General features: G+C 32.4%; 1 protein-coding gene across 1 annotated transcript; it reads right to left on the bottom strand.

The window, feature by feature from the left end:
* Positions 1-3570: 3570 nt before the first annotated feature.
* LOC145330700 (solute carrier family 25 member 45-like) lies at positions 3571-15355 on the bottom strand. The gene is made up of 10 exons (XM_080175366.1): positions 15202-15355; positions 13680-13741; positions 12460-12571; positions 12038-12177; positions 11289-11412; positions 9578-9638; positions 8911-8971; positions 4921-4977; positions 4309-4349; positions 3571-3741 (listed from the first exon to the last, which is right to left on the bottom strand). The coding sequence occupies exons 1-10, from the start codon at positions 15280-15282 to the stop codon at positions 3629-3631; spliced, it is 852 nt and encodes a 283-aa protein (XP_080031492.1). The 5' UTR covers positions 15283-15355; the 3' UTR covers positions 3571-3628.
* Between the last annotated feature and the right edge of the window lie 3782 nt (positions 15356-19137).

Raw genomic sequence — 19137 nt, 5'->3', positions numbered from 1 at the left:
TAAATATAGAATAGTTTTTTTAGCCCGTGCCTTAGGCACCTCGGGGCTAAAAAACTGGTTTTAATCTTATGATTGTACATTTTTATATTGGTAGAAAGCTGGATATAATACGATGCTAGACATAGTTTTTTCGTATTGATGAGAACCGGTTCCTATCCACCGGATTCGAATGAATACGAGAAATAAATATTTAATCTTCTGCAAAATTGCTTGAATATAAAATGGTAATATGAGGAAATATTATATTGGATATACGTTTTATTTTTCTCGTATTCATTCGAATCCAGTGGATAGGAACCGGTTCTCATCCATACAAAGAAACTATGTCTAGCATCGTATTATATCCGCTGAAAGCGGTTTATAATACGATGAAAGAAATAACTATTAATTGCCATAGGATTTACCATGTCATTAGGTCATCAAGGACGTAAAAATTCAACATTTATTAAATAGACCTACAGGCCCTAATTATAAAAAAAGAACCTCTCACGATAGGTAAGATAAAATAGATTATTCTTACTAAGTTTAACGTAAAAAAAAGATTTCCAATTGATAAACATTAATTAGTATTTAAAGAGAAATGTTGAAAAAAATATCTTATGTAACCTAAGATTATGTATCTATAATTTTACAGCAATTCATGATTCTAAGAGAGGGGTTTTAAAACTAAAAGGTTATAACTTAACCACCCCCTGTCTAAATTCAAAGCACAATGTTCAATTTTGACGATTTCTGCCAGGGATTTTAAGGGGCATGTATACGGGGTGTGTGTCCACCTAAATGATAAAATTTAAGGAGGTGGATCTCCCCCACACCTTTCTTCGCCCCCCTACACCTCCCTAGATTTTGATTAAGAGGGATGTCAATAAAAGTTAGGTTGTTAGCACACCCACCTGTGCACGCCACTGGATAAGAAAATAAATAGATTTGTACCTCCAATTACTATTTAACAAAATTACCCGGCTCTTCGAACATAAGAATGATTGATAGAATAAATTCTAGTTTGTCTAAACAAATCAAGATTTAAATTGAAAATGTTAATAGGATAAATTACTGTTTTGTTGGCTTCCAATTCCCAAAGGCCCAAACCAACAAAATGATTTGTAGTTTGCTGTAAATCTGCTTAAAACCTTACAAATCACTTATAGTAAATGAAACATTTATCTGGCCAAAACAAAAATGGCAGCATACATTAGTAGCAAATCACAAACACAAAACACGCTATTGAAATACTTGAGTAATTTTCACATCTCCCCCAAAATAGCTATCCATAGTCATATGGATGGACGACGGATGTATAGTCAAACGTACAAAAGAGTTATAGAATAGAATAATATTGGTCATTTTGATATTTCGTTGTATGACCGGCGAATCGACCGACCATATGGGTTATAGATTAGTAAGGAGAATCTTCAAAACAAAATCCGCTAGTAATTTTTTTGTGTTCTGATTTTAATAACTTTTACTAAACCGATGGAGTTTTCCATTTTTTGCATTGGTCTCTTCTAGTCTTGTGATGGGTTTTGGCTTTAATTATGGACCCTTCCTTATAATATTACTACTACTACTATTGAGTCATTAGATGCTAGTATAACATTTGTCAGTCTAAAAGTCACGGAATTGCTCATTACCTTTTCTCGATCACGGACGGACATTTGAAACTGCACGGGGAGATTCGCTTTTTAAAAACACTTTTAGAGAAAAGATTATCTCCTTTCAAAACTGTTACATTCATCTCCACGTGAAACAAGTTTTTTTTCGGATCTAGTGCAGTTCATGGTAAAATGATCCTGGTAGCTATTATCTCCAAATATTTATGAATTTTAAAGGCTGCTAGCTGCCAAGCGGCTGAACGTAAATATCGCGCGTACACTGTTTTAAGTGGCATTAAAAGGCATACAACTAATCTGGAAGTTCTAATGATGCACATGTAAACCTTCACTAAAGAAAAAACGCGTAAATGAGTCTTTTTTTGAGTCTGTACATTTCTGAATAATGAATATTCCAGAGGCGGATTCTTAAAAAAATTTGCCCCACTAATCGCTCAGTGGGGCAAAATTGTTTTTGTGAAAAATCCTCCAAAATCACATAAAAAATCTACAAAAATTGAATAAAATCTTATGTTAATAACTCTTCTATGATTTTGTTTAATTTTTGTAGATTATTAATGTGATTTTGGTGGATTTTTCACGAAAACAATTTTGCCCCACTAAGCGATTAATGGGGCAATTTAGTTTTAAGAATCCACCTCAGAACACTTGCAGCATTTTTTTGTTGGATAAATTTTGTGTGAGCTTAATCTATGTGCCACTGCTGTGCCGTTAGAAGCCTTTAAAGTTCATAGATTTTAAGAGATAATCGTTGCCAGGAACATTTTACCATGAAATGAACTTGATCTATTTTTTCTTAGCGCTCAAATTGTGATCAATAAAGTCAAGATTCCCACACTCTTATTATAATATGTTCAAAATTACGCCATGATGTTATGGTCGCGAAGCCTAATAAAAAAATTATTTGGATGGTGGGTGGGCAGAGATAAAGGAATGTGATTCTGACAAATATTTCTAAAGGAAAATTTCCCACAATTTATTAAAATTTGATTGGTTGGTTTATTAAGGTAAATGTTCAAACGTTTCAACCACTAATTTTAATCTACCGATTTGGTAATTTTGTCTGCATCAATTTATCGGCCATTGTCTTATCCCTTATCTCTGAATTGTATTATATTGATCTAAATTCTAATAGTTATTTCTCGCATCGTATTATAAACGGCTTTCCGCGGATATAGACATAGTTTTTTCGTATGGATGAGAACCGGTTCCTATCCACCGGATTCGAATAAATACGAGAAAACATTTATATTTCTCTAATATTGTAGAAAGATCATTCTTGTTTTTTACTCTTTCTCAATAGAATATTTTCCCTATAATCTCAATAGGAAAATATAAACATTCTTAATCGGAACATGTGACAAATAAGTCAGGAATCTAAAGGGATAAGAAAATGGCTGATAGATTGATGTACATTCCCAATGATGGTACACAGAATTACCAGTTCTGTAGATAACAATTAATGGTTAAAACGTTTATAACTTAACTTATTGAACTAAACAATCAAAGTCTCCGATGTTGTTAAGCCAACGAATAAGAAAACGTTATTATAAGACTTTGGGGACTAGTGTAATTTACAACCCAATGTCCCCTCCCTCCCTTAAAAGAAAAGTAGGTAATAAACATGTGATAATAGACTGGATGCTTATTAGTTATAGGAATCTTTACAGAAAATTGTAAACTTTTTTTCTACATTATATTCTATATCCGTCTGAAATAAAATCTAACAAAAGTCAAGAAAGTTAAAATTCAACATGCTAAATGGACATTCCTGTAATGTTTATAAAGTTAATACACTTTCCAAAGCATACCTAAATATTACAGGAATTTCCCAGCAAAGTTTTAAATTGATAGTTTTAACATGCCTAAATTAACTATAAGAGCTATCAGTTTCGGACAGACATACCGACGGACCAACCATAACTATAGAAAAGCTTCTATTGTAAAAACATTAAAAATATAAATCATCAAAACTTTTTTTTGTACTATATAAGTTTTTTTTCAATATAAAACATAAATTAACTGGATAACTTACACTTATTAATTTGATTACAATTTTGTAACAGAAATTCATATACATAGAAGGTTACGGCATTCACTGGGAAGGCTCTCGCTGACATCGCAAACCAACCTAGAAATTGACATTATGGATGTGCAATTTTTTTGTAATCGCATTTCTTTTTAATTATAAAAATTAAAAAGGAAAGGATACCATTTCAGTATTATAACCAGTATATCCCATATTTTTGCTTCAAACAAAAAAGCTTACTACGTTGTATTATAGGACTAGCGGTTTCGCCTCTAGCTTCAAGAAGGAAAGGGTAGAAAAATAGCCTTAAACCAATTTAAGACTTTAATCTGAAATATAAATAGTCTAAAACCATCCCAGGACCTATTTGAAGCTTCCCTAAAATGGAAAGCCCAATCTGTTCATAGAAATCTTAAGCTACAGACAAAAAAAACTTACTCTTTTATATTATAAGACTAGCGAATTCGCCCCTAACCTCTAGTGGCTATGACTTAAGAGGAAATTGAAGAAAAAAAATATAAAATTTAAATCCCTACCTAAAAAAATAGCTTAAAACCAATAGGTTAATTCCCTAAAGAGTATAATTAAATCGGTTCAACGGTTACTGAGATCTTAAGCTTCAGACGGACGGACATCATTCTACTTTGTATTTTAGATAGATAGTTATACCTCTTGTAAATATAGAAAGGCCCCCCTCTCTGTAGGTCAACCTAAATTAGCTCCGGGATAATTTATATAATTTTATTCAATATAGCATTATTATTTTGGAGCGCAGCAATTCCATAACTTGGGCAGGTAGGTATAAAACAAGTAATTATTTCCTTTTTGCATTCTAAAAGTTTAAATTGTTATAACTAAACTTATTCTTTCTCGTATTTATTCGAATCCGGTGGATAGGAACCGGTTCTCATCCATACGAAAAAACTATGTCTAGCATCGTATTATATCCAGCTTTCTACGAATATAGAAATGTACAATCATAAGATTAAAACCAGTTTTTTTAGTCCATGCCTTCGGCACTTCGGGGCTAAAAAAAACTAGTTTTAATCTTATAATTGTACATTCTATATCCGCGGAAAGCGGTTTATAATACGATGAAAGAAATAACTATTATTTCATTCAAAATGATGGTACCCCTATCGACATGCAATTTTTATGCATTTCGACTTAAGAGTATACAAAAAAAATGGTGATGACTTACATAAAGTCGACTATAAGTATATGGCATACAAAAAAGTGGCTGAATTATCTTTTTTTTGTAATATGAATTTATATATTTACCTAAAACAATGTGCCATGTTTCGGTATTTAGGCTTTTCCAGATCATCTGCTTGTAATCTGAAATACAAGAGTATTTAAGAATAGTTGTAGTAGCGGCCGCAGTTATCAGCCGTTACTGAGTTCGGATATTACGGCGGTGGGAACAGACGTGGACAAGCGTTATTATAGAGGAGCTGTGCTTCTCTATGCTTCACCAATAACAGCTAGAATATCAGTTAAGATGTGGATTTATTCAAGGTTCACAAAGTACTAACTATAATACAACAAAATGCTAAATACATGGATTGGAATAATTAATAATCAAAATCAGAGGTTAAATATATCTGTACAACAACAATAATTGGCAAAAGTTATCCCCCCATCCCCGAAAGGGGTGGGGAATGGTAAGATAAATTAGATTAAACACAATTGGGTGGCGAATACCACATAGTCATGAGATTATGAAAAAAGAATAGAGGTGGTAATAGCTATATGCATCTCAATCCAAAGTGCGGGGACCTTTTCCCGATTTTGTAATGGGACTTTGTAATCAGCTAATAGAGCCCTATATATAAACACACCAGAGTCCTTGCAAAAGAAGATAAAGCAATTTGCGAGCAGACAAATCCTCCCATAAAAGTACAACCCATACGGAACAGCAATTTCCGAGATCTTAAGCTGCAGACAAAAATCTTGCTACTTTTATTATAGGATAATCAATTTATTATATAATCTTTGATTTTATAAAATAATTGATTTTTATTTGAAGTAATTGATATTATTGTTGTCACTCACCCTATATATTAATGAAAGCTGTTTATCTATTTAATTTTTAAAAGCGAAGCTTTTCTATAATTAGGGTCGGTCCGTCCGTCCGTCCGTCCGTAACGGATAGCTTTTTTCATTAATTTAGGCATGTTAGAATTGTCCTATCGATTTCAAATTTTGCATGGTGATTCCTTTAGCAGTTAGGTACGATTTAGAAAGCGTAGCAACTCTATAATCATTACCAGAATGCCCGTACGTCCATTTTAAACATGTTGATTTTTCTACTTTTTTTAACAACAAATTTTTATGTGATCTAATTATCCGTTTGATCTGATTTTTGGTCTATTAATTCCTGGGACAACAAAGAACAATAGTATAAGCGAAGCAACTCTATAATCAAGTCCGAACAATGTAAGTATGTCCATAAACATTATCCTGTATCAAGCAGTTTTTTCAACAAAGAAGGTGTATCAACTTTTCTTTTTATAGCTAGCCGGTTCTTTTAGTAAGTAGTAGATGTAAAATTTTTCATAGAATTCAGATATGCAATCGGTTTTTTGTAGACCTCTTATTTTTTAAGTAATTTAAGTTTTTAAAAAAAATAATTAAGTCGGTTTTAAGGTACTAAAACGCAACAAAATAAAAGAAGAAAATGGCCAGTAAGATCAAAAATAGTAAGATCTTTAATTTGACACCTTACTTTTAAAATTCTGTTGAGTAATTATTGAAAAAATCTATTTTTTTAACCTCGGTTTAATAAAAACTTTAGACCTAAATATTTTCTCAAACAGACATAAAAAACATGGGTTCATATATACCTTTAGAATCAGAAAAATATTACGAATTCTATGAAAAATTTTACATCTACTACTTACTAAAAGAACTGGATAGCTATAAAAAAAAGTTGATACACCTTCTTTACTTACAATTTTGCTTCGACTCTTTCGATACTTTTATATTCTGATTATTCAGTTCAGACACTATACAAGTGTCAATGTCCGTTTGCCCTACCGTTTCAGTGCTTCGCTTTTATGGATGTTGTCATCCTTGTTCTAATATATTTAGGGCATCTTCTTACAATTTACTGTTATTTTCATCAACCATTTAAATATAATTTTTGGCCTACATCATTAATATGTTGCTACTTTTTTTCTATTTATAAAGGAAAAAAACTTAAATTTGGAAAGTTTTTTTTATTCATGTTAAAAATTGAGAATCCTTTGTCCTATATATAAAATGTCAAAGAAAAGAGTATTGTTACAACTTAAATCTTTAAAATTTCCATTCAGAAAAGAATTACGTTTCAATAAATCTACTGATTTATTGATTTGTAAAATAAGACTTCATATTAATCAGAGATCTAAAGCGATAAGACAATGGCCGATAAATTGATGTACTCCCCCAAAGATGGTAATTGCTCATTCTGTAGATTAAAATTAGTGGCTGAAACATTTGAACTTTGAAAGTCCCCAAAGTTGTTAAGCCAATGAATAAGAAAACAAAACATAGTTTAAAAACTTTGGGGACTAGTGTAATAAACAGCCCATTGTCCCCTCACTCTCTCTCCAAGGACGTCCAAGGGGGGGGGGTTAAAGTGGGGATTATCCCCCCCCAAACGAATTTCGGGGTGCCGTATTTTTTTCATTTTACCCCCCCCCCCATTTAAAATTTACGCCTACTAGTAATTTGTTGCGACATAGCAGTATTAGTACCAATTTTAACATCTCTTTTACGCCGCAGTGTGGTCCCGACTCGAACCTAACACCTAGCGAATAGCAGGCCGACGTAATATACGTTAGTAATTACACATATACCACGTTATAGCATTCGAAACATCGGGCGGATTTAATTTGAAAATGCATAATGATATATTTGACTTTGCTAAGCTTAACATTGCATTGTGTTGATTTGTTTAAACACTAAAAGATTTACTTTTTACGTCAATTGCAGGAAGAAAGTAAATGGTTTGTAACATTTTAATGAAATGCTTGCATGGGATATTGTGACCAAGAGAGAGAGAGAAAGGGGGAGGAAGATGAACTAATAATGTTTAGGATCATGGAAAGAAAACAAAGTAGCGGGTTTCATCGTATTTTAGTCTTCGCTTTTTATAGGTTTCGTTAGTATATATGAGTTTTATACACTAGAGAATACCGAATATAGAGCAGCATTACAGAAGATAAGAAGGAAGGAAAGAATGACAGACACGAACTCTTTTAGAGTAGCTTCACTATTTTGAGTATATTTTTACATTTTTTGATAATTATTTATCGCATCGTAATTTAGACAGCTTTCCGCGGATATTAAAATGAAAAATATAAGATCAAACCCATTTTTATATACCAGAGGGTCCGAAGGCCAGGTCTAACAAAACTGGTATTATTTTTAAAAAAATATTCTTGGTAAATTGTTTGTGATATGAAGCTATTGAATCATTTCAGAATGGCTAAGAACCGGTTTTAATCCACAGGGAAATTAATATAATTCAGACTTGAAATATTTTTCCATTGGCATATCCGTATGTCCCTGGCCTATTAAAAGATTCATGCTGCTTCTATTATTCTTTTTTAAAAAGGAAAACTTTTCACGTTCTTATCCTCATTTTTGGATGTAAGAATGATTAAGGATGACATCATCCATCAGAAGCAAAGCCCAAGAAAATCATGGTTGGACAAACGGCCAAAGAGAGTTATAAAGCAGATGTTCAGTGGTAATAGATAGGATAGAAAATAAAAAAAGGATTACAAGATAATGAAACCTTTTCATGAATAAAGAAATGTATTTTGTAGAATGAGTGACGGACTGACGGACCAATTAAGTTGTGTTCTGGTAACTAGTTGCTCTTTGGTTAAGGGTATCTTTAAAAAATAAAAAGAAAACTCTATCTATCTTAAGTAGCAGCTAAGAAAAGCACATTTTCCCTATTTCAAAACTTTAATAGAATTTAATTTACATTTAAAGAGTTGTTTTAAAAAGCACTATATCAGTAAACTAAAAAGCATCTTATTGTCATTTAGGAATCTTCAGAAAACTTGCCAGGATGTCAATGACTAACTCTGTCCTCTCAATCATCGATGGTTAACACAATTTTTATAATGCCTGTAACACATCCATTTTTATAATTTAGGGTTACACAATACACATCCCTTGGGCTTAACTTTCGACACTGCGCGTAAATTTTCTCGTTTATTTGCCGCCATATTGTTGTGGGTGTACCTGCCAAGGTCTGTTCTATTAAACTACCTGGATTTAACAACATCAAATGGAAGCACAGACAACCAACAAATTACTCCAGCCAAACCACCTACAAGCACAGTTTTAGGGATATGAAAATGGCAGATAAATTTTGTATTTAAACATAAAAAAAGTATTCAATTAGAATTTACATTATTAATTCTAAAAAATATAGGTAATAAGCATATTGTTGAAAGTGGCATTGTACTGTTTTCTTTCTTTAGTTATTTCTTTATTTTACATCTTTTAATCATCCACCTCCCTCCCAAAAAAAATAGTTATAAGAGGCGCAAAGAAAGGGGTGGATACACTTTTAGGTGTCCATCCATCTACAAAGGGGGTATAAAACCAAAAATTCACACACTCCTTAAAATTTAAGGGGATTATTAAAAAAGACATTTGCTTGCTTCGCAGGTCAATTTAACAATTCAGGGATGCTTGTTTCACTTTTGAGTAGGTGGGTGGAGAACTAAAAGGGTAGACCCCCCCCCCTGACACTAAAAATATACACTTCTTATTATCTGTAGTATATAGTGGGCGTTAGAAATTCTCGGTTTCGCTTCTCGCCTCCCCCCCCCCGCCCCCGGCAAATCCTCTTCACGTAACTAAAATTAATCATGCATTATGAATAAAGCTTAATATAACGAAGGTATAGAATGTGTATTTATAACAATACCTGCTAAAAGTTGACCAGAAGTGGTAGATTTTTCTCTTCCTCCCAATAGGTCCAAACCTAACTTAAATTATTGCCATTATATTTTCAAAAAAAAAAACATTATAATAAAAATATTAGCGACAAAATAGATTTTTTTCAGGTATAACTCTCTCACATATTTATCTTATGTATGTAAATGTTTTGTAACTTTTTTAAAAAAGCAAGGATCGTTACATTCATTTATTTGAAGTCTTACAACAAACATTAAGATTTCACTTTTAAAAAATCTTTAAATAAAAGTAACAGGATATGTACATAAGGATCTCGCTAACCGCTAAACCGATATGGTTATCCTTTACTACAGTGTAGCTTCTCATAGGGCTTGGAAAGGTTTATAACTATTTTGATGGAGAAAGCAAACACCAAAAAAGAAAAGATAAATCGCCTTTAGAAAAAAGACTAGCCCCCCCCCCCCCCTACCAAAAAAAGTGAACAAAGATCCATCCCATCAAGTGCCCCCCTGAGGCCTCTAGGGGCACTAGTGTAGGACGCTTTGCAATATCATACATTTTAAATAATTCATGAGAGATCGATTTATTGCTTTCAAACATTCACCAAAAAAAAAGAAGTATACTTAAAAAAAACAAGATAGTTGTATTGGATATCTATATCGTAAAACACATTTTAAATGAACTTTTGATAAAGTTGTTACACTTTCTAAATATTGCACCTTTTTAATACAAGAATCACAATACAGAGTTAAAACATGTGTGCGATTCTAACATGCATACATTACGGATGTACTATAAATGTAGAACAGAAAGGCTTTTAAAAAGGAATTTTAATATAATTTGTATTTAGTTAGATATGCATTCCTTTCAAGACATTTCAGCTTTTCTTGGAATAGTTTATATAAATTAATTATGCAGCTTTCTTCAACCTAACACACGTCTACCCTCCCCCCCCCCCCCTTCATGTTTAAATAAAATGAAAGGGGGGGGGGTGATTTATTATATGTTTGTATTTTACAGTAGGCTAGGATAGGTTAGGCCAATTAGGTTACACGGTAGACCCGCAGGGTTAGGCCCACCCCACACATATTTTCTCTTTACTTTAAAAATTAAGGGAAGGGTATCTGTGCTCGCCAGGCACTATGAGGGAAAGTACCACTTTCAAATTAGAAAGTTCAACTCTTTTGGTTAAAGTTTTTCTATAAAGCTAATGCTTCTTGTAAATTAATATATTTACAAGTATATCGGTAATCTTGAAAATTTGAATTAACAAGTATCGCTACATTCTTAAAAATTAAAGGGTAAGACAAACAAACATTAGAGTGTCAGGACTTGATAAGCAAAATGCTAATCAAAGAATTAAAACAAAATTGTATAAAAATTTGTTGCAAAATTGCGTAAATACAGGATACTGTTTAAGGATATACTTACATGGCAATGATAACAATATCAATAATCAGCCAAAGGACAACGGAAACATGGATGGACTAACGGGCTTATTGATGTTTTTAAGAACATGCTTATACAAATATGTTTCTTGTAGCATGATCGACAGACCGACGGGCAAAGTAAATTAAAAACTGCCCCTAAAAAAATTACCAGTACAAATCAATATACTTTCAAGTGCATTACGGAGATAAAAAGTAAATTATAGAGTAGCTTTGCTACTAAGAATGTAACAAGTTCTATTAAAAGGTGAAACTGAAAAGAGTATAGCCTACCTCATAAATAAGCATGTATACGCCAAAGCCAGGACCATCCCTCCATGCATGGGGCACCAGACCTCTGTAGAGGCCGCGGATACCCTGACACCTCAGCGTTTCAATGGTGCAGTGCCATGAACTCCTGAACATTGCTCAACTTTAAGTACAAAAAATTGTAATTAGTCTGTCTTGATCATGGAAAGAAAACGAGGTAGCGGGTTTCATCGTATTTTCACAGTAGCTTTTGATAGGTTGCTTAGGTTAGGTAAATATTAATGATTGCCCTGCAGAGTTAGGAAATAGGCCCTGTTGGGTTAGAGCCCCCTAAGGGGCTAGGAATAAGGAGAAAAAAATGTGAAATTACGACGAAACTCGCTACTTCGTTTTCTTTCCATGATCCGTTTGTCAAAGCTAGTAAGATCTCTTTTGACTGATCGATCTACTATTTTCTGAGAAGTTCTCTGTCAGGTTTGTGGCTTTCCATAACATAAAGAATTCATGGAGGGAGTGGATATTAGGCTATTTAATACACTAGTTCCCAAAGTCTTATCATGATATTTCATTATTCGTTGGTTTAACAACCTTGCGTAGTTTTATTGAATTTTTATTGGTTGGTTCACTTAGTTGAGTCCCCAAACGTTTCAACTAATAATTGTAATCAACAGAAGATTAATTTGGGTATGTACATTGGGTATGTACATTGTACATCAATTTATCGGCCATTGTCATATCCCATTATATCCCTGCAAAGAGGTATAATGTCCTACCTGAACCTGTCCTGACCCGCCATCTGTGTCTGCATCTTCACCTTGATGAGCTCAATAGGACAGGCTATACCCAGCTGGGCTACTCCGCCAACACAACCAGCTACAAATATTCCAGAATAGTCGGTTCTTCCAATCCTGTCCTGATATTATATAATGTCAAGTTTTTTGGTGCTTTACCGCATTGGTCTAGCGAGTACTAAAACCAAACCCCAATTAATTTTTTTTAATTATAAATATGGAGGGATTGTTTTTTTATGCCTCACCCCTGCGGGACTTCCCTGTACCCAATATAAACTAACCTAACCAGACCTACAGAAATAAAAAAGACTACTCCCTCCCTCATTTTTAAGTTATGTCAAAATAAGGGGGGATTTAATGTGCTCGATTAGGTACTTTAGGGCTAATACCAATTTTTCTCTCACCTTATATTTACTGAGGGCTACTCCATAAACTCCAAAGAATAAAGAATTTATTGCTCCAGCTGAAATTACTGGATAGAACATTCCCTTGAAGAACCCTCTGCCACCTTCTAACCTAAATTTATCATATAATATTTCAAGAACGGCAGTGTCATTTTTGTATTGTTGGTTTTACGCTATTTTCGGGAGTGAAAAGGGACGTTAGTCAAATAAATTATGTGAATATGTCATATGGGTGAGTTGCACCTGGACTGAACAGTCAACTTGTCAACTCAAGGTTAGACCCTTCATCTCATACCCGTGGTATAGTACATAGCAGACAATCAAGATTTAAAGATCCCAACTGTGCATGATAATAAGCTTTTTATTTTGAGGGGTAAAATTTTGGGTTTCAAAGTTTTAAGGGGTAATATGATATATTTTTTTACAATTTTGCTGGGTAAAATGATAGCTTTCAAAAATTAAGGGGAGTAAAAAACCCCTTAACCCCTCACCCCATTTGGTAGCCTATGGCTGTATATAATAATTCATTGAATGTCTAAATAAGTTAAAATATTTAAGATTTCTAGTTCTTTCTTGATAAAAGTGGAAATAAGTGATAGGTTTTCAATATTTTTTGTATATAATTCCAGATTAGATCAGGCGGATTACTATAAGATTATAGGTAAATATAACTTTATAAAATTTATTAATCAAAACGATTTTTTAAAGAGTCGAAGATACTCTGTATTTTGCTTTGAGTTAAGTGTAAATTTTTAAGTTATTCATGCATATAAGTATTTATCAGGACTCAGCAACGTTAGCCGCAACTAGTCCAAAAATGAAAAATTTTTGAAAAGAGGGATTGCCATATTGAGCCATTTTGCAAAGGGTTGATTTCCCTGAGGCTAACAGGCGGCGGACCAGCGGCTGCTGATTCTTGGTATTTATATGTTTATATTCATCCAACCACATAATTGCAAGACATTTTTTGGATCATTGAAAGCAAACGAAGTAGCGGGTATCGTCGTATTTTCATAATAGTGTTTTTCTTAACCTAACCTAAGATAACCAATGAAAATCTACTGTGAAAATACGACGTAGCCCGCTACTTACTTTTATTTTCATGATCCAATTTGCGTTTGAACCCTTAAAAAAATTCCACAATCTCTTATCTTTTTGTCACAGGAATCGGTCAAAGCATATGTATTTTTAGCGTCTTTTGTGTAATATGAATAGTATACTTGTAAGTTGTTCGTGTAGCATTCCAGAGGTTTCCTATTGCTGAGCTTGACTGCTGGCGCACCTAATAATATTCTAAAGTATCAGAATGTCTGCCTGTCTGTATGACCTAATAAAAATAACACAAAATAAATAAGAGGGTAGTGAAAAAAAATTTTTATGAGATAAACGGTAGATCAATTATCTTTATAATTATTTAGAAAACAAGAATGACGATTTCTATTAAAGGAAGAAAAAAATTAAAAAAGAGAAAGACGGACATTAGAATTAAAGATATTCAGGCTGATAAAAATCACAAAACCTCCATTAAATTATAAATATGTTGCATGACCCATGGATTGACAGACAAAGTAAGTTGTATACTGGATGCTCTATAAAATATGGAGCGTTTAGAAAAAAAATCATCAAACTATCTTTAATTGCAGCAGAGAAAATAAAAAGGCAAAAATCAAACATAAAGCTACTTGTCTTTTCATCTTTGAACACAAACATCCCTTAGAACGACGTGGTATATTATTTTTTTAACAAAAAAATAAAATTGGACCAAAAACACTGAAAATCAGAAAGCTGTTGAACTGCTGTAGCTGTTATCTACTGTAATATTCCCCATAATGATCGGAATATTGCCAACAAAAATCAGCGTTTCATAGCAGCTGAGTAAATCGCATTTTCCTCAGAGCGTTACAGACTAACCGACGGATGGACTTAAAAAGTGTATTATATAGTAGCTTTGCTAATAAAAATTTGTATTTATTAAATCTATTAAAAATTATTACATGATGAAATATCAAAGTTTAAATAAATAAATTGGAAATTTAAAAGCTAATTCCTTTATGGAAAATTTTGAATTTATCAGTTAATAAAGGTTAATTTGATCTATTTTTGTAAATTTATTAATGGATTATTTTTTCGTGGATTCAAGTGGGACCAATGGTCGAATAAATCATTTTGTAAGTGAAATACCCCCCCCCCCCCCTTGAAAAAAAAGAGTAAAATTTACAAGGGGAGCATATATTATTTTTGTAGTGACGTTAAATGACAAAAATTCAATTGATTTGAAGAAAAAAAAATTAGAGTGGGGATTTTAGAGGTTTTCGGTGGCGGTATTGCATGGTTTTCAACATCAAGGTACAAAATTTAGTGAGCTATATTTTTATTGTTATTGTGAGAGAGACAGAGAAGAACACTTTTAGAGTTGCTTTGCTTATGAGTTTTCTTACAACTATAGATGACTCGTAGAATAGCTGCACTTCAAAAAATATAAAAAATGTCCGTAATACCTTCATACTCCTCAATAAATGAAAATATACTTTCTTAAGTGTATCTAAAGGGTGTCCCAAAATAATACCAGCAGAACCAATCATACAGCCAGCTAGGAAATCATACCTTAAGTGTATCTAAAGGATGTCCCACAATAATACCAGTGGAACAACCCACACGACAGCTTTAAGTGTATCTACAGGATGTCCAACAAAAATACCAGCAGAAGTTGAACCACCCACACAGACAGCTAGGAAATCATACCTTAAGTGTATCTAAAGGGTGTCCCACAATAATACCAGCAGAACCACCCACACATCCAGCCAGGAAATCACAATACGACATTTTTAATAATTTTAAAAACTTTTAATTTTAATTTTAATTAAATTAACATTTTTCTAAATTATTTATTTTAGATTTTTAAAAAGGTTCATTTGGCTCATACTTGAATTCGTTCGTCACTTAAGGTTTTAAACAATCTCGCTATTATTTCTATTCATTTAAATTGTAAAGCATCAGTAAATGAAAACTTTTAAATCCTGTATTTATGAAAGAGAAATTGTACATAAATTTAGACCTGAGAAGTTAATCTTTTCATTTTATGATAGCCATTTAGATTTCAAACTTTGATGGTTATGAATATGATACACCTCTCTATAATCATAAGTCTGGTCGTCCAACTTAAACATGTTATTTTTGATCTTCTAAAGCAGTCTTTTTGCGAACACATTTATCATCGAAACTTCCAAAAGTCCAAAAATGTCCAATAACTATATAAGTATAGATGCATAACCCAGACAGCTACCTTTCCAAGTGTTGGAGACCTGTTTCTTCTGTTTACAAATTGTTGTCTGCCCATTTGTTGCGATTTAGCCGTGTTAAAATTTCCGATGCTGTTGGCTAATATTCAAAGACCCAATTGAAAGTATATATGTCCTATAATTGCATCCTGTAGGCAAGCAGTTTTACAATCTACATAAAATACTTGTTCATACTTTTAAATAATGTTCTATAATTGCTCTCACTATACTATTTTTCAAGTACATTGGTCTGAGTGACTCATTTGATGAGCTTCACTTTTATGGAGGTCGATTGTTGACATCCGCCTTTGATTTAAGCAATTAAGATTTGTATATCTTTTATGGTTATGAATGCTATTTTTATCTTAAATTTGAATTTTATGGAATTTAATCAATTTTGATAAAGTTTGAATAAAGAATATACATATATGATTATTTTCAATGATCGTGGCAGATTCTTAGATATTGCGTCTGTTTTATTTTAAATGCGAAACATTTCTTTAACAGGGTCCGTCTGACGGCTTGATATATTTATAGAATACTGGTGGCATTACCCCAAGCTTCTAAAAAGGGGAGATTTGTCTCAAATTAAAAACACTGGACTGGATAATTAAGTACGGGGGTCACATCTCATAGGAGGGGGTTTAACCCCCCCCCCTCACCACCCAACCCTACGATTCCTTAACACATCTCGGGGGATAATTGATAAAGCAAAGCCGGCCCTTTTTTTATGTCCAAGGGCACTACAAAACTTGATAAAATCATACCCAATGGTCTTAGGAATCCATAATTAAAAGAAACAAGTGAATTAGATGATTGTGCTTTACAAAATAATCATCATGTTTAAAAGGAATTATAGAGTTGCTAAGCTTTCTTAATTGTGCTAATTATAGAAAGTTTTCCCTTCCAAAAAAATTTTAAAAAGAAGGCAAGACATACATATTTTTCAGTTTCGTTATATTCTTTTTTTTATGGATGCTTTTATACTTGTTTATTATCTCTAGATTTCTTCAGTTATTTTGATTACATTTGAATAATTTTATTAAAAATACATTTTAATTAATGATTAAATAAAAAATAGAATACTAAAACTATAAGCAACAATCACAAAGATTAAAACCATACTAAATGGTATTATTGGCCTATATTCATTAATATTTCTTGTTTTTTTCCTACTATAGTGTTTATACTTACTTAATGACGCTTTAAAGTCATGTGATTTTTAAAGTGGGACTTAAAACCAACAACATTTAACAAGTTGGCATGGTTAGAAAGGAAATTTCAATTAAAGAAAAAATAACTTGCGTCAATTTTTAAAAATGAAGCTTTTCTATAATTAGGGTCGTTCCGTCCGTATGTCCGTAACGGATAGCTTTTTTCGTTAATTTAGGCATGTTAGAATTGTCCTATCGATTTTAAATTTTGCATGGTGATTTCTTTAATAGTTAGGTACGATTTAGAAAGCATAGCAACTCTATAATCATCACTAAAATGTCCGTACGTCAATTTTAAACATGTTGATTTTTTTTTACTTTTTAAACAAAAATTTTTATTTGATCCAATCATCTGATTGATCTGATTTTTGGTATATTATTGATTCCTGGGACAACAAAGTATAATGTAGTAAGCGAAGCAACTCTATAATCAAGTCCTAAAAATGTAAGCATGTCCATAAACATTATTCTGAATCAAGCAGTTTTTTAAAATAAATTTACTTACAATTTTGCTTTGACTCTTATACATTTATATTATGATTATTCAGTTCTGACGCTATACAAGTGTTAATGTCCGTTTTCCTACCGTTTCAGTGCTTCGCTTTTATGGATGTTGTCAGCCTTCTTTGCCTTCAATTATTTTAACTGAATTTTTCTTTTAAATGAATTGTATCTTTAATTTAAGCCTAAAAGTATGGACGTGTGGGGGGGGGGTCCACCCCCACCTCCTTTTCTTTAAACTTAATCATAATCATTAGTTACGTGTCTGAATCATACTGCGTCATACTAGAGAAATTAAAAATGGCACTGCAACTATGTCAGGCGTGTAATAGTATGTAAAATGCATTGGCCCTTAAACAGATGCAATTCATTACCAGGCACAGTTTGGATTTCAGACAAAGGTTGTGCCATTAAATAATTAATTATCAGTTGGATATTACTTAAGCTAATAATATCCCAGATGTTTAGACATAAAAGGGTGAGTTGTGTTCTCTTGGCTATCCTTAGTTTCAGGCCAAATTAATTACGCAGCTCAGTTAGAAATGTTAGACAAATGTCGTCCAATCAAAATGTTGCTTGTCTGTTGGATGTTACTTAACCTAATAATATCCCAGGTGTTAAGACAGAAAAGTTATTCTTGGTTGTTACAGTATCATATTGGTTAATTGACAAGTAAAAAAACGATAATCCTCAATTTTAGCATTATTGTATTAACACCCAAAACTGAATAAAACCAAACGAAAAAGAACTTGTTAGAAAAGTAGCAAAAAAAGGTTGATAAAAAGTACTTAGGGTGGGGACAAGGGAAAAATATTTGTTTTGAAAGAATACTCGAAGATTTTTTATTATAAAATTTAAATAAAAACCAGCCATGGAAACATACATACACAGTTAATAATTATTTTTAAAAACCAAGCTTTTCTATATTTAAGGTAGTTCCGTCCGTGCGTCCGTCCTTAATGGATAGCATAATGATTTCTATAACAATTAGGTACGATTAGGAAGCGTTGCAACTCTATAATCGTTACCAGAAAGCAAGTACGTAAAGTTTTTCGTTCAATTCTAAGTTCATAACTCACCAATGAAATGTTCTGTAAAGTCTTTTAATGGCACTTGAGAAAAAGGAGGTGGTAATAGTTGTACACCTTTCCTGGACCTATAAGAAGCTTCACTGTAAAGGAGAACCATATCGGTCCTGTGGATTTCGAAATAGAAAGACACAGAGATATGTTACTTTTAAATACAGGCGCAACTCATAAACATGTATAATATTCAAGAGTATTTTAAACAAATGACATATAAACTTGACTTGATCTGAATTAGACAATACATACCATTGTTATAAAGTGACTGCGCTACTAAGAAATAGTTAGATACATATTTTATATAAAAGATATATTTTGTACAAGATTCAGGTGTAATAAATTCTAAAATTTATCTACAATTTTACTATACAATACATGTACATAAATTTAGCTAAATACTCGGGGATCTAAAGGGATAAGATAATTGCTAATATAATGGTGTAAATCTCCACGATGATGCACAAAGTTACCCCTTCTGTAGATAACAAATAATAATTGAAACGTTTAGGCACTAAATATTAAGAAACCAACAAATCAAAATCGAATTAAAAGTCCACAAAGTTAATGATCCAGCGAATAAGAAAACGTTATTATAAAACT

This window comes from Acartia tonsa, chromosome 10 (genome assembly GCF_053477335.1).
Source record: "Acartia tonsa isolate MP-2025a chromosome 10, ASM5347733v1, whole genome shotgun sequence".
NCBI classification, from domain to species: domain Eukaryota; kingdom Metazoa; phylum Arthropoda; class Copepoda; order Calanoida; family Acartiidae; genus Acartia; species Acartia tonsa.
This window is presented reverse-complemented; position numbering and strand designations above follow the sequence as displayed.

Bases quoted from the DNA above. Each gene is read 5' to 3' on its own strand.
- LOC145330700 (XM_080175366.1), bottom strand. From the start codon at position 15,282: ATGTCGTATTGTGATTTCCTGGCTGGATGTGTGGGTGGTTCTGCTGGT. The intron at 12,572-13,679 runs GTATACTATTCA...TGATAAATTTAG, and splicing joins GCTACACGAACAACTTACAA to GTTAGAAGGTGGCAGAGGGT. The intron at 8,972-9,577 runs GTATTGTTATAA...CTGTGCTTGTAG, and splicing joins TTCTGGTCAACTTTTAGCAG to GTGGTTTGGCTGGAGTAATT.